Below are 14,624 nucleotides of genomic sequence, written 5' to 3'. Positions count from 1 at the left end.
TAAGCCATAGATACAGTTGTATTATTATTATATAATATATATTATATAGACTTATATAAACGCGTTGGTATGTGTAAGCGAGATACTTTCATTTTCTTCCAAGCCCAAAATTTCCATAATTTATACTTATCAATACAATACATTGGTAATAATGTTCTACTATATCAAATATCTGATAGGTATGTATTAAAACAATATTAGAATATTTTTATAGTCTGTGTAGAGTTTTAGGACAATAATATTTGTTCAATATATCATATTGATGTATAATATCTAATATTTAGTGCGGAATGACAGCCTCTATTTTTTTTTTATTTCAAAAACTTTATACTACACATTTTGTTTGTATATTGAAATAATATACATAGAGGCGCGGTGTTTTACGTCCTCCTGTTTTGTTTGTCCCCTTCTTTATACTGGTTAAAAATCATTATAATGATAAAAATTATATAATTACTCAAATCCGTACTTTACCCTTACAATTTAAGACTACCTATTTAATGTCAGGGTCCACTAATAAAAATAAGGACGACAGTGTGATGGCTATATTACTCGGGAACATACCGCAGGTATAATATTAACCGCAACTCAGTGTGAAAAGATTAAAAAGAACTATAGCAACATTTGTATTTAAATACTGGCGATGATGGGTATCATTAATAGATTTTTAAACGACTCAAAAAAATATGTTGCCTGAAGAGCTTAATGGCGAAATAACAAAAATTATACGCAGAATATTTTCTCCTTTAATTATTCAAGCATCCGAGGGACGTCCATTGACCTCATTTATACAAATTGTAGCGATTAAGTATATCTAGTAAAAGTGCCTATGGTAAAATGGCAATAAAAACCTTAAAAATATTGAATTATTAATAAAATTCTATAAGATGTAATAAATAATAAACATAATAATAATCGGGGAAAAATAAAACACTAAATGAAAATGTGGAAAGCGCACTCTGGTCGGTTATACACACTACCACTAGTGATGAACATACTTCACGCGACATCGTACAGATAGTGCACCACCACACTTGACAAAGGATAAAATTTTAAAAGATTGTTTTTCCGAAACAGTCGATGATTATAGGTACAATATTAGTGTACAACCGAAGTTTACTGTCAATGCGAATAACCAATTCTAAAATTATAATGCCCAACTCGTGAAACAACTATCCGCCTTTGCCATTATGGTGCGAGCAGATAATGTTATTGTTAAACCTTGTTTATTGGTCCATTACTAATTAATCACTAGATAAAGGTATATAAGGTAGGTAGGGATTCCAATCCATTACTATCATAAACCAATTATTTAAGTGCGTATACTACGTATATTATAATATTATATATACACTGTATAGTATATAGGTATAAGGTATTAATCCAGGACCAAAAATCATAATAGAGTAGACAATATGGTATACAAATAACGATTTCACTAACAGCTCGATTCAAACGCATTTTATCGACACATTTCTGGTATAATAAAACCGTGGTTATATTTCGTTTTATGTGCAATTACAAATAATTGTTTTTAATAGGAAAATATTTTGTAATCCTTCATTCAATTCAATATTTCATTTCTCCACACCGGCAAGCTTATCTAGTATAGGTAATAATATTATAATACCTATGTAAATATATTTATACAAATTTGAATATACTTACAAGTTCAATGTAATTGTAACTGTTGATGTAAAAATATGACGAAATAAAAACTTCAAATAAAAAAATGGTATAATTTTCACGAACACAAAACAAAATCGACGTGATCATGCAAAAGCAAAGTTTAAAATCTTATTAAGGAATGTGAATTCGATGTCGTAAAAGAAATGAATGCAATTCTACCCAAGTACCCAACTATCCAATATTTTTTTTACGCTTTAGCTGGTTGGTTGTCTGCTTTAATTTTCCTATTTCTGAGTGATTTTTTATTAATTTTCTAGTTAACATATCATTTATACGTCGACTTTCTTTGAATTCTGGGACTACAATCTGTTACACGCATTGAATATTTAATTTTAAAATATAATTAAAGTTTTTTTTTTTTTTTAATACTCCAGGTATTCTCATTGTATTTATCTTGCTTTCTTTTTCGTTGAACAATTTATTAAATTTATTTTGAGAGTATGCTAATCTCCGTTCTTCAGTCATCAAATTAAATTTTAATAGTTTATGATCATCTTTCAACTTGGAAAGACATTTATTTTCAAATCTAAAAATAGATATTTACATAGTTGTTGTTTGTACAAAGTGGTTCAAATATATTGAAAACCTACGTCTTATTAGCAATATTAAACACGTATATTATAAATTATAAGCTATATGATTTGACAGTTTTTGTATTTCATATTTTGCATCGTTAATATATTTTAATTTAATTGTGTGATCAAATTCACTTTGGGTCCGAATTCGTTTAATTGAGTTGGTCAATTCATTGTTTTTTTGATTAGTGTTGTTCAATTCTTCTTGTATTTTATGGATTATTTTTTGAAACTAAAATATAATGTACTTCAATGAGCTAATAAAAGTATTATTATTTACATAAATTATTAGTAAATTAGTTGTTTTCAATTAGAAAACATTGTCCAATACTAAAATGTTATTAAGTACGAAGTTTATTAGTAATTTATAATAACTCATATATTATCATAAGAAAATGATTTTACCCCTTGAATAGATTATTTCATTTTGTCTACTTCACATTGTTGTAGCTTTTTACATTTATCATTATTAAGTAATTGCGTTACAATATTTTCTGTGCATTTTTCTAGCTGTTCGGTTTTATTTTGTAATTCGTCATTTTTTTTTTTTTGTTCCACATCTTGAAGTATTTTATTCGCTCTCACAGATTCTGAAAAAATAAAAATAAACTATAATTGGCATCATTATTTCTTAGTATGTTAGACAAATGAATTAATAACAAGGTAATACGTGCCTTTTTCATTGATTATATTTTCAAATTATAATATTGTATTATTTTGCATGACAAAGTCGATTGTCTATTTAATAGTTTACATTGATAATCAAAATTGTTGTTTTGAATCGGTTAAAAATATATGGTTATATTATTATTCATTGTAACTAATGTCTAATATACTTTCTCTCAGCCAATTAAAATTTAGAATTAATCAGGGAATTAATTTTTAAATATTAATAGTTTATAGAGTTTTGATTTATATTTTCGGCTTACTTACCTATCAATGCATAATATTATAATAATCCAAAAAAATAATAATATGCAAATTCAATAATATTTGAGAATATAATTTGAAAAAAATGTCTGTAGAAGATACGTAATTATTTTGTAAATTTTGCCTATTATTAAAATTAAATCCTATTCATAATTATTAATAATATAGGTATTGAATTTAATATAAAATTAACCACATTTTATTTTTGATTCCTTATCTTCAACTTGACAATATTTTGACCGGTACTGTAGAGTAAAATTAGTATTAAGTACTTAAAAAACAAATTTATTTTAATGTATATATAATATACATGTGAGATATTTATAAGAAAAACAGACCAATTCCAATATTAATTTCTTTTCTTCAGAAAATTAAGAAAATTATTACTAGAAAACCAAAAACATATTTTAATCTCACATATTTTTATATTAATACTTTTTTAAACCTTACGATTGAACCCAAAAATATTACTACAAATTGTGTACTTTTAACATACTTTAAAAATATTGAATTAATTTGGATCCTTATTCTTATGAGTTGTGAGTGCCTAATAGGTACAATATATTGTTTATAATATTGATATGGATATCGGTTAAAGTTAAAAAAATTACGATAAAAATTAATTTGTATTATGATCTAAATATTTTTAAATTAAATTTGTGAATAAATATGATTAAATTAATTACCAAAAATCGATTTAGTTAAAAATTCTGAATTTACTTTTATGTAAATACATAAGTACGAGTACCTACTGTAAATATAATGGCGAGTAAATACTAACTGTTCCGATAAACGAAAAATATTTAAATTTTTCCAATATTTTGGTTTAATTGATTGCAATTGTTCGTTATAAAACAACATAGAAAGAAAAACTTATATTGTGATATCACTATAATTTTTTTAATATTTTTAAATAACAAAATATATTTTTGATTTCATACTACGAAGCAGAATTATTTTTCAGAAATTTGTATATTTAGGAATCAAACAATGAGATAATTTTTAATTAAGTATAAATTAGTATTGATGAGTTATGAAACAAGAGTATTAAGTGGAATGGTAAAAAACTTAAAAACAACATATTTTTTAAATACTTATAGCTAATCAACAACTAGTTTAAAATCAATAGTATTTACTATTAAAAGAATCACTCATTATGATCTTTTTTCACCCTCTTCTTATTCAATTTTATTCACTGAGTTACCAAATAAATAAATTTTAATTAATTACATTTTCCTTGATATTATATTTAGGTTTTTAGTAGGAATTAATAAAGTAAAATCTCTATTAACTGTTGGATACTATCTTACGAAAGGACAATCAAGGTTACTAAATTTTTTTGTCAAATTAAGATTCTGAGTCATGGATTTTCCTAATTTAAACTTTATTAATGTTATGTCCTCTCTTGTGTTTATATATTATATATATATACTTTTTTTTTGTTTCTCCAATTGTTGCTAAAATATATATCATATATTATTTTATACAATGTAAGTTCTAAAATTTAAATTTTTAAATGTTTTTTCTTTTTTAATTACAGCAATGTCTATTAATTTCTGATTCTCCACTTGCTCTGCTGCTATTATTCGTTTAAATATATTAATCTGTTTGCTCGTCGAACGCTCATTGGCTTTCATTATTTCCATTGTTGTGGTTAATTCTTCTGAATCATTCTAAAATAAAGAAATTAACTAATTAATTATTTTATGTATAATATGATTAATAGTAAAAATAAAAATAATAATCACCAATTTTGATTTTAAAGCATTATTTTAGTATAGTAGACTTGAATATTTAGTTTTTAATTCTAAACACTCCTTATATTTTATGGTTTTTATATTTTTTTTCGAGAAATACCTACAACCTTTTTTTTCAAAATTGTCCAATTTTGTCTGTGATAAGTAGATTGAAAAATGTATATTTAATTTATATTTTAAATAAAATATACATTTCTTTAAATTTAATAGGTACAATTTGGAAATAACAATATTAAATTATTTATCTTACTAAAGCGTTTTCAATATTAGTCGTCAATATTTTATTTTCTCTTGTCAATGTCAATACTGTACTTAATTATTATTTCTTTTAAACGTAATTCGTCTGCATGATGGTTTATCTGTGCTTTAAATATAAATAATAGATACACTCATATTTTAAGTTGATTTTTGTATGTTTTATAAAAAAAAATAATATTTTATCTAGAATTGAGTGTTTTCAAAATAACCTTTTTTAAAAATAAAAGTATTTTACAATAGTTTAATCCTTACTTTTTTTTTTAATACGAATAAGAATATTCAGCTTAACAATTTAGTTTACCCGTTTGAATGGAACAATTTCGTTTAATTTGACAGTGAGTTATTCCTCATCAACTTTAGTTCAAACTTAGCCTTAAATTATATGTAAAAAATATTATAGAAGTACCTATAAAACAATCTTTTGTTCGTCGGAGAGAGGTAAAACGTTAATGTCGGTATATAAAGTTATTCTCGGAATTAATATTCAAAATAATACCTACTTTATATAAATTACTTAAATCTATTTTTTCTTTTTCTTTGTTTTTATTTCTGTTTTTAACATTTAATTTTCTTTATCAAGTTCCGAGCATTTATATTTAAGTTAATCGAATTCTTTTTTGATTATATCCAATTCTTGCTCAAGTAATACAGGATTATAATATACTTCTGGTCTGTAATATTGTTTAAAATGTTAAATCTTTGTTATTCCAAAAAAAAAAAATACCACTCAATGCAGAAATTCGTGGATAAAATAACAAGTAGTGTTGTATAATAATTACACGTAAATTAAATTTTTGAATGTTTGGACATAATAAAGTACAATTATGTACATACGTATTGTACATACATACGTATGTTATTATTATTATTATATTGAGTACAATTCTTGAATTCTTTTTTAAAATCTTTTGTTATGTATATATATTTGGGAAACTATATTATATTATGTATTTAATTCGATTCTTTAGATACTTGATTTGGTATTTTATTGAAAAAAAAACTATACAGAATTAAGCGGTACGTTATTTTTCAAACATAAAGCGAATTCATGGATAAATATTAATTCAAAAAGTAATATATGAATGTAAATACAAATATATCAAACAATGTATTATCACTTGAAACGTGTAACATTATATTTAACTAATGCGTATAATGCCCATTTAACGGATTAAACTCAATAAATATTATTTGAAGATTAAGATTAATATCGTTTTCCCTAATAATATTGTTTATTGAAAAATATCGCAAAATACTTTGAGCGTTCAGCGTTGATATACAACTCGTATTTATTTGGTGTTTTTGTAAGCTACAACTAGAATCTTCGAGCTAAAAAAGCTTAACACCGATGACATGAATCAGCTTTCCTGACGATAGATATGCATATGACGAGAATAGATCAAACAGTTAGATATAGAGCAGATATTCCCAACCAACCAGGGTGCCGTGCAATTTATTTAGGGTGCAGCAAAATTATTCGAAATGTATTTTTAGTCTATAGGCCATAGGGGGCATAGGGTGCTTCCGAATTTTTAGAAAATGACTAAGGGTGCCACGAGTCAAAAAAAGTTGGCAACCTCTGGTACAGAGTATAGTAGAATATGAATATATAGTATCCAAAGATTTTTTTTTTTCTAATCGGATAGTTATTTTCTGAACGACTAATGTACTAATGACGTGTCATAATTTAGAGAATTTGTAGTTACATTATGACAACAATATTTGGACGATGAAATTGTATCCCATATGACAAAATATCCGATTGAATTACATAAAAGGCATGTTCACTTAATAAAAAACTAAATATTATGATTATCATCAATACAACCAAACTACTAAAATTATTTCACTAATATTTCATTATACATCATAAGTAAGCATTCAGATCGGAAAACTTATAAATTGATATTAAAGAATTGACACATATTATAGAATTCAATAACCATTTCAAAGCTATTAATCTTTATCGTGCTGATTGTTACTCATATATATTTCTTAAGGGTTAGTAATAATTTTATTTGAACTTAAACAGAAAACACCCAAGTAACAATAAATTAGATCCTATACGAGAGTACGAGAGTAAAGTAATTTAATTTCAAATAGTATGTATTAACAACGTGTATTCGAAAAAAAAACAATTACGAATCACTATAGAGAAAATAATAAATATTTCTTGCACGTACCATATTTTTGATTGGATTGGACTATAATCCTTATCCCTTAGATTCGATCACTACAAATATACTCTGCTTTGGCGGTTTTATATCAGGATAGCATTACTGTATTAGAACCACATAACTGAAAGAAGTTACACTTTAGAAATAACGAAGGAGCTTTAGGGGAGTGTTATAATATGAAAAATATAATAAAATCATCTGGTAAATACATATTTTTGTAATACCAACGAATTCTCAAAACGTAACTTAAATATTTTATAATATAAGTCAAAAGTCAATTGAATATACCGTACAAAAATCCTACAACCACGTATGAGTAAATAAAGTATTGAATATATTATTAGTATAACATTGTGACGTTGGAAAAAAATCTGACCTGAGACGTGCGAAGTGCGATACCATAATATCAGTATATTGATACGTCTGGAGCGGCATAATTTATTATTGTTACAGATCGATTTCCGTAGATGAAAAATGGCTCGACTGTGTTCAAAATGTATATATACTTTAATATAAAATAATAAATTATACACCGCTATAATATGCATTGTATTGTGTTCCTATTTAATGTTATATAGAACATCCCAGTATCACAGAATTATTACAATAATTATAGTTATTATTTGTTACTTAGATAACGGATCAATCATTCGGCGGTGGCGGTGGCGACTGGGGAAAGTCGCAGTAGGGATTTTCAAAAGTTACGCACCAGCGGTTGTCCTCTGGAAATCGATAATGCCGGTCGGAGGAAGAGTGGCCGGCAAAGGTGTCGGCGTACACAATTCGGGTGGATCTAGTGACGGTAAATACTGATATTATGTCCGGCGGTTGTATGACACGTCGTTATATTATATTATCGTCGCCAAAGGTTATTATATTTTAACTATAGCCTATTGAGTAATAGATTTTTAACGAGAAATGGAGCCACAGGTTGTTTAAAAATTTTTTACAATATGTTAGTGGTCATCACTTAGAGCAGCAGTAAAAAAAATATACCGTGTTCATTATAGTTTAATACAACTGTTGAAATTCCTGTGTCACTGTAATATTAATATTTTATTATTATTTTAAAAGCCCATTTATGTGAATAAAATATATTAAAACAATTATTTAATTGGTAATTCGAATTATATCGTCGTCAACAGTGATTCGGTATTGTTTGGGTTGAATTCGTACACCAAGTGGCTCACCAACCATGCTCACTACGTTTTCATTAACAATTAAATTAATCAAGTTCTAACTTTTGTTATATTTAATTATTTAGATTTTATATAGGTACTATTAAAAAATGTCTTCTAGTGATACAAATTTATTTATTTTTAATAGGAATAGATTTTTACTTGTTAAGTAATTATTGATACGTTTAAAAAATTCACGAACATATTATCTAAATATAAATTCGAACGATTATAAACTGAGTTGTTAAAATGTATATAAACTAAAGATAAATGTTCTAAAAAATGGTTTTACAAAAATGAAATATGTATATAATATTGGATCTAGAATTTATTATATTCAGACAATTTAAAAAAATAATAAAATGTTTATTAATTAATATTATTTATTTCTATAATTTTCAAATAATCAAAGTTCCTGTCGATTCCAAACCAATTATCGTAGACCAACTATCCTTAGTACATAGATTAAATATTTAAAATACTGACTAGTTCAAATTTTTATTTAGAAATTTCAAAATAACAATTGATTGAATGAAAATGATTCTCTTTTGATAAAAAAAAACTGATATTGCCATAGAACAATTCTTAAACGATATAACAAATCTAAGTATTTAAAATATGGTCCTCAATTATACTCAAAAACTCAGGACTTAAGTAATTAAATAATGCGGTTTTAATTCCTATAAAAAAAAAAAAAAAATATATGTATATATAATTCATTTTATTACGTTTTTAAATAATGTCGTAGTTTAAGATTTTTTTAAATATAGATATAATATGATGTGTACTGTATGGTAATTGTTCGTACATCGTACTCCATCGTGATAGTCGTAATCAAAAGTTTCTGAATTACCCAATAAAAACAGCACCAGCGTGTTGTACTAGTGACGTCTTCCGAAACTTTCAACTATTAGAGGTTAATCCTAACTTGTGTAGTGATATTGAATTATTTGATTTTACTCAAAGTTATAATGATGGATTGCGTCGTATGTCGATTGATGTTAAATAGTTCATAATTCTAGATGGATTATATTTTGTAAAGAAATTAACTGACAGAAAACTGTAGAGTTATAAATATATAAAGGGTTATAGAGTCATTCTTTTCATACGTAATTATAATGTAATAATATGCTATTTTTGTGTTCATACATTCGTAGTAAATAGCTAGGCGACCAACATTCAGTAGAGTTAATAAAAATGTTAGTCATTAATATAACTTACGACTGTTCAATTCGTACGTTTTTATTTATAATTATTAATGATTCTTTTTATTTTATGTTACATTGTGTCGATCACTCGTATTGAGTGACACGTGCTTAAACCTACGACACCTTACCCATGTACACTCTTAACAACTAATGACTATAATCCTGAATTCAATTTGGCCAGCTCTGTTAACTTATGTGTAGAAGTACGGTGGCATATACGTTTACTGTTTCGCGTATGTTCCTTTTAGACTTTATGACCATAATGATATTAATACCCGGGCGCTGTAAAGTCGTGAAGGTACAAAGTCAAACAATTGTAAGAAAGTTGAACACAACTTATGGTCGGAAACACTTTTATTACATCAAAACAAACATGCAATCATCCACTGAGGTCCGTATGTAATAGCCGTTCGCCTCATCGCGTACGGACCGTCAAACGCACACTTCTACAGAACTCTAAGACAGCAGAGCGATTCTCCGCGTGTTCGAGCCTGAAACGGCGCCGTTAAATAACATAATATTGTATTACCTCAGCACAATTTGCTTCTCAGGCCCTACTTATGTTAGTTACTTACACACTAAAATAAATGATATATACATATATATTATCTTATATCTTTATTATAATATTGTATCCCCATGTTGCATATTATATAATATTATATTATAATGTTAATGGTCGTCTATCTCGACAAATACCATTGCCAATGGCTACACTATTTATTTAACAGTTCTTTTTTTTATACATACAAATAATACACTTATCACAGCCTACTGATAGAATATTCTGAAAAGCATAATATTTTGTCGTGAGAGCAGAGGCACAGAATTTATTTCTAAATTATGTTTCGGTATATTTTGCGCAGTTGCGATGGATGCGCACATGAAATATATGTTTTACGTAGGTAACTGATATCTTCATTATTAATTGTAGCTATATTATTTCAATAGAAAATAATTTACGACCAATTAAGCGAAATGGTACTCAGCTGTATGTACTTTTATTTCAAAATCCTCGGTTGTTAACAATATTTTATTTTTTAAACAAATCACTGAGAAATTACCTAAAAAATGTTATATATTATGACGTATTTCTGTAAAAACAAAGAAAATGGTAATGGTTGTTGTATCCGTCTTCCGTTTGGTTGAATCTACTTTTAAATCACGATGTTCTTCCTACGCACAACGTATATTATGAATTATATAATAACAGAATGTATGAAAAACGTTAATAATCTCGAGGCAATTTTCTCAACTTTTCTTCGTTATAAATATTTTTATTATTCGTTCAAACTCCCTCATAAAAAATTAAAATCAAATATCACGTATACATCGGGTGATACTGTTAAACCAAACATACTCTCTTCCATTCTATTCCTAAATAATACATCCATTCAAATTCTAATTTTTGGGATTTTTAAGTAATATTTAAGCATTAAAAATTTAAAACTTTATTTTAAAATATTTATTAAAATACTAAACCATTGAAGTATACCATGGCAATACAATTTTTTTTTTTTTCAATAGAAAACCGCGCATCTTAGATTTTACTGCAAATCGTTAATCAGAATTTTAATAAGCTATTTCTACAATGAATGATTATTTTTGTTTCATACAATAAACACCCTTTAAAAATCTCCCACTTCGAGCATAATATAACGACTAGATATTCAAATATTTTAATTTTTAATAATAAAAGATATACATTTATTTTTCACGTAAATTAAATATTTAATGAAATATTAAGTATACTTAAACAATTTTAAGAAATCATTATTAATAACTTTAATTTCTTAATAATCATATCTACTAAGTTTATTATCTTGGACCATTATCTTTGAAGTAGGTTATATAGGGATTTAAAGTTTAATAATTTAAAAACTACTTAGGTGTACATAAATAAATCAAAATTATTTTAAAAAAAATCATCTCTTTAAAAATTTACAACAAAATTGGGTTATTTTCGTTTGAAAAAAAATGTTTACATCGTATAAATACATAATGATCTTTCTTAGATGTTTTAAAATTCCATTTATTCGTTTTCCTTATTACATCTCTATTTTCACCAAAATATTTAAATAAGTTAACCAAAGTTATTCTTTAATACTTTTCGTTATAATTTAATTAATTTCTAGTCCGTAGTTTCAAAGAATATAACTTTGTTAAATGTTAGTAATACTAACAGTCAAGTAATTTAAAAACAGAAATCCCAATTATGATATCGTATTATTCATGTATATATGGTGATGTTTACATGTATATTATCGTATAGGTATTATTTTAAGTTTGATAAAAAAATCTTATTTTTTCCCTCAAATTAGCGGTGATTGACGATTATTGCAATGTCTGGTTATCTCACATTAAGTTATGCTTGACATGTCTATTACAGGGCACGCGTCTGGTGGTTTCAACGAGGAAGTCATATGGATCAGCATCGGAATGAGCATAGCCATAGTCATACTGATAACGATAGCTCTTTGCTATTTGGCTCGACAGCGGTGCAAGAAGAGACAAGAGATAAGCGTACGCACTTAACATGGAAATAGTATACACTCATACATCATACACATACCTAAGCATACTACCTACTACGACCACCTACATACGAGTGTTTTACTCGGATTGCGTAAACAGAAATATTTATATGTAATTTGAACGGCCCCACTCGCGTTGTTATAGCTAAACCAATATTATTATTATTATTATAATTATTACTATATTATTATTAGGTATTATTATTATCATCATCATCATCATCATCATCATCATTATTACTACCATAATCATAATATTGAATATGTGTCCTTCACTGAAGATTCCTTGTCGTCTCTTACTCTTGACGATCGCGTGACACGCGTCTCAACATCTCGCGTGCTCATCCAGCGATGTTCATAAATGGTTCGCCCGGCGTACTTAAAGCACCCCGTCAATTTCCAACCCATAACACCGTCAATTAGTCATGACGTCAGAGCAAATCACGTCACGCGTAGTTACGTGGCGATTGATAAAACCCAAGAGAACCGTCTCTAATGCAAATATTCGAGTCTCGACGTGTCACATCCTCCCTAGCTCGGTATACCTATACTGCTGAGATCCGCAGACGTTCTACGACAGGAATTCCATTACGCGTCTGCTGTTTGATGTGTGTAGTAATGAATCGGTGTCATTAAACATTTTACAAGACGCTAAAATATAACACGAACCCTCGTCATCGCGTGTTGATAGTAATATTATATTTTACATAGTACATATTGTTACTATATTCACGCAAAAATCTCACACAAATTTTAAAATATAAGTTTAATATTTAATATCGATGATTTTATGTATATCCGTACTTTTTGTAGTAATTAATACAATGTTGAATGTATAAATAATATGTATTATTTAAATAGCTGTATACCGCGAACTGCGAAGACACGGACGGATATTATTATTTATTATAATAATATGATATGGGACGCGTTTCTTTTTCGATTATATTGTTATGATAACATTATGTGTGTGCAAAAAACGAAAATCGCGTCATCGAAAAATTATTAATTGCAGGACCACCGCGATACGGTCGTCGTCATTGTCACGTGAAAGTTCTGATATGTACAATAAACCACGTAATAATAAAATATTACACTATAATAGTCGCCATTGCCGCTGTGAAGATTAATTTCATTTTTATTTTTATTTATAATAATATTCGCATTATTCAATCAACGATTATTATATTTTACTCATTGAAATCCTGAAATAATTCTCCTGTGGCGTTACTCCACATGGATCGTATTTAATATTTATATAATAACTCTATAATTATAACAACGATCATAATATGTATTCACATCACTAAAAAAGATTAAAAAATGTATTATCATAGCATTTGGTAAAAAAAAAGTAACGAGTGACGTAGTAAATATATTAACGAAACAACATTTTATCTCCGTGTGAATCTAAATCATAAAATTATATTATATACTATACATTTCCTGTATGCTATGTCCACAATACTGTATCTAATATATTAAATAAATGTGTAAACTTTACCGATAACAATCCAACGATAGCACTTAATGTTTTTTGACATACAAATCATGTTGTAAATTTGTAAGTCATAACTCATAACACGCATAATGGGATGTATACATCGTAGAATGTAACCTTATTTTATAAGGTAATTCTTCCACATTTCATTCAATAATTCCAAAATCTGTTTAAAAAAATTGTAAAATAAATTAATACTTATGAAAAAAAAATAGTTGAATTTATAAAATATAATTTACTAGTAATTATGATGAGAGTGGAGATTCGTATCCAAGCATAAAATATTCATAAATCGTACGCTATAGTAATTATACAGCAACAATTACATGTGTATGTATATGTTTATAACTTATATACCTATTATATAATAATAATATATACTAAGACCAATTAATAATAAAATCATTTTTTTTAAACTGTTTAATTGTGTAATCTGTGGAACAATATATTATATTAGTATGTTTAATAGACATAAGACATGTACTAATTATAGTATCAAAAACTGTAGTGGTTTACAATGGAAATAATAATATTGTCTTCTATATTGATATAATATTGTTATAAATAATATCATAATAAATCTGTATAGCTGTCTATTCATTATTTATTCAAATGTGTGTGGTGACTATAAACAAGCTGATCACTAATCAGTTTTTCCTTAACGACACCTTCAAAAAAAAAAAAAAAAACAAGAAATTTGTTGTAATTTTATAAAAAAAAAAAATTCAACTAAAATTTATTGTTTTTTATTTTATATTGACTACTTAATGAGTTTCACACATTTTCAAATACGAAATATACGATTCATTGTATTATT

The 14,624-nt window shown here is 26.4% G+C and overlaps 1 protein-coding gene and 1 pseudogene across 1 annotated transcript in view; one reads left to right on the top strand and one right to left on the bottom strand.

The window, feature by feature from the left end:
• Positions 1–14,403, top strand: part of LOC132917261 (uncharacterized) — a 76,326-nt gene extending 61,923 nt beyond the window's left edge. The window contains exons 3-4 of the mRNA XM_060977910.1: positions 8,021–8,188; positions 12,162–14,403. Coding sequence (XP_060833893.1) covers positions 8,021–8,188; positions 12,162–12,307 — 314 coding nt within the window. The 3' untranslated portion in view covers positions 12,308–14,403. The remainder of the gene's footprint in view (positions 1–8,020; positions 8,189–12,161) is intronic.
• On the bottom strand, positions 1,861–5,300 carry LOC132918481 (uncharacterized protein MCAP_0864-like; annotated as a pseudogene).
• Positions 14,404–14,624: the final 221 nt, after the last annotated feature.

Source organism: Rhopalosiphum padi, chromosome 1 (genome assembly GCF_020882245.1).
Source record: "Rhopalosiphum padi isolate XX-2018 chromosome 1, ASM2088224v1, whole genome shotgun sequence".
NCBI lineage: Eukaryota > Metazoa > Arthropoda > Insecta > Hemiptera > Aphididae > Rhopalosiphum > Rhopalosiphum padi.
Note: the sequence above shows the minus strand (reverse complement) of the source record. Positions and strands in the feature narration are given on the sequence as shown.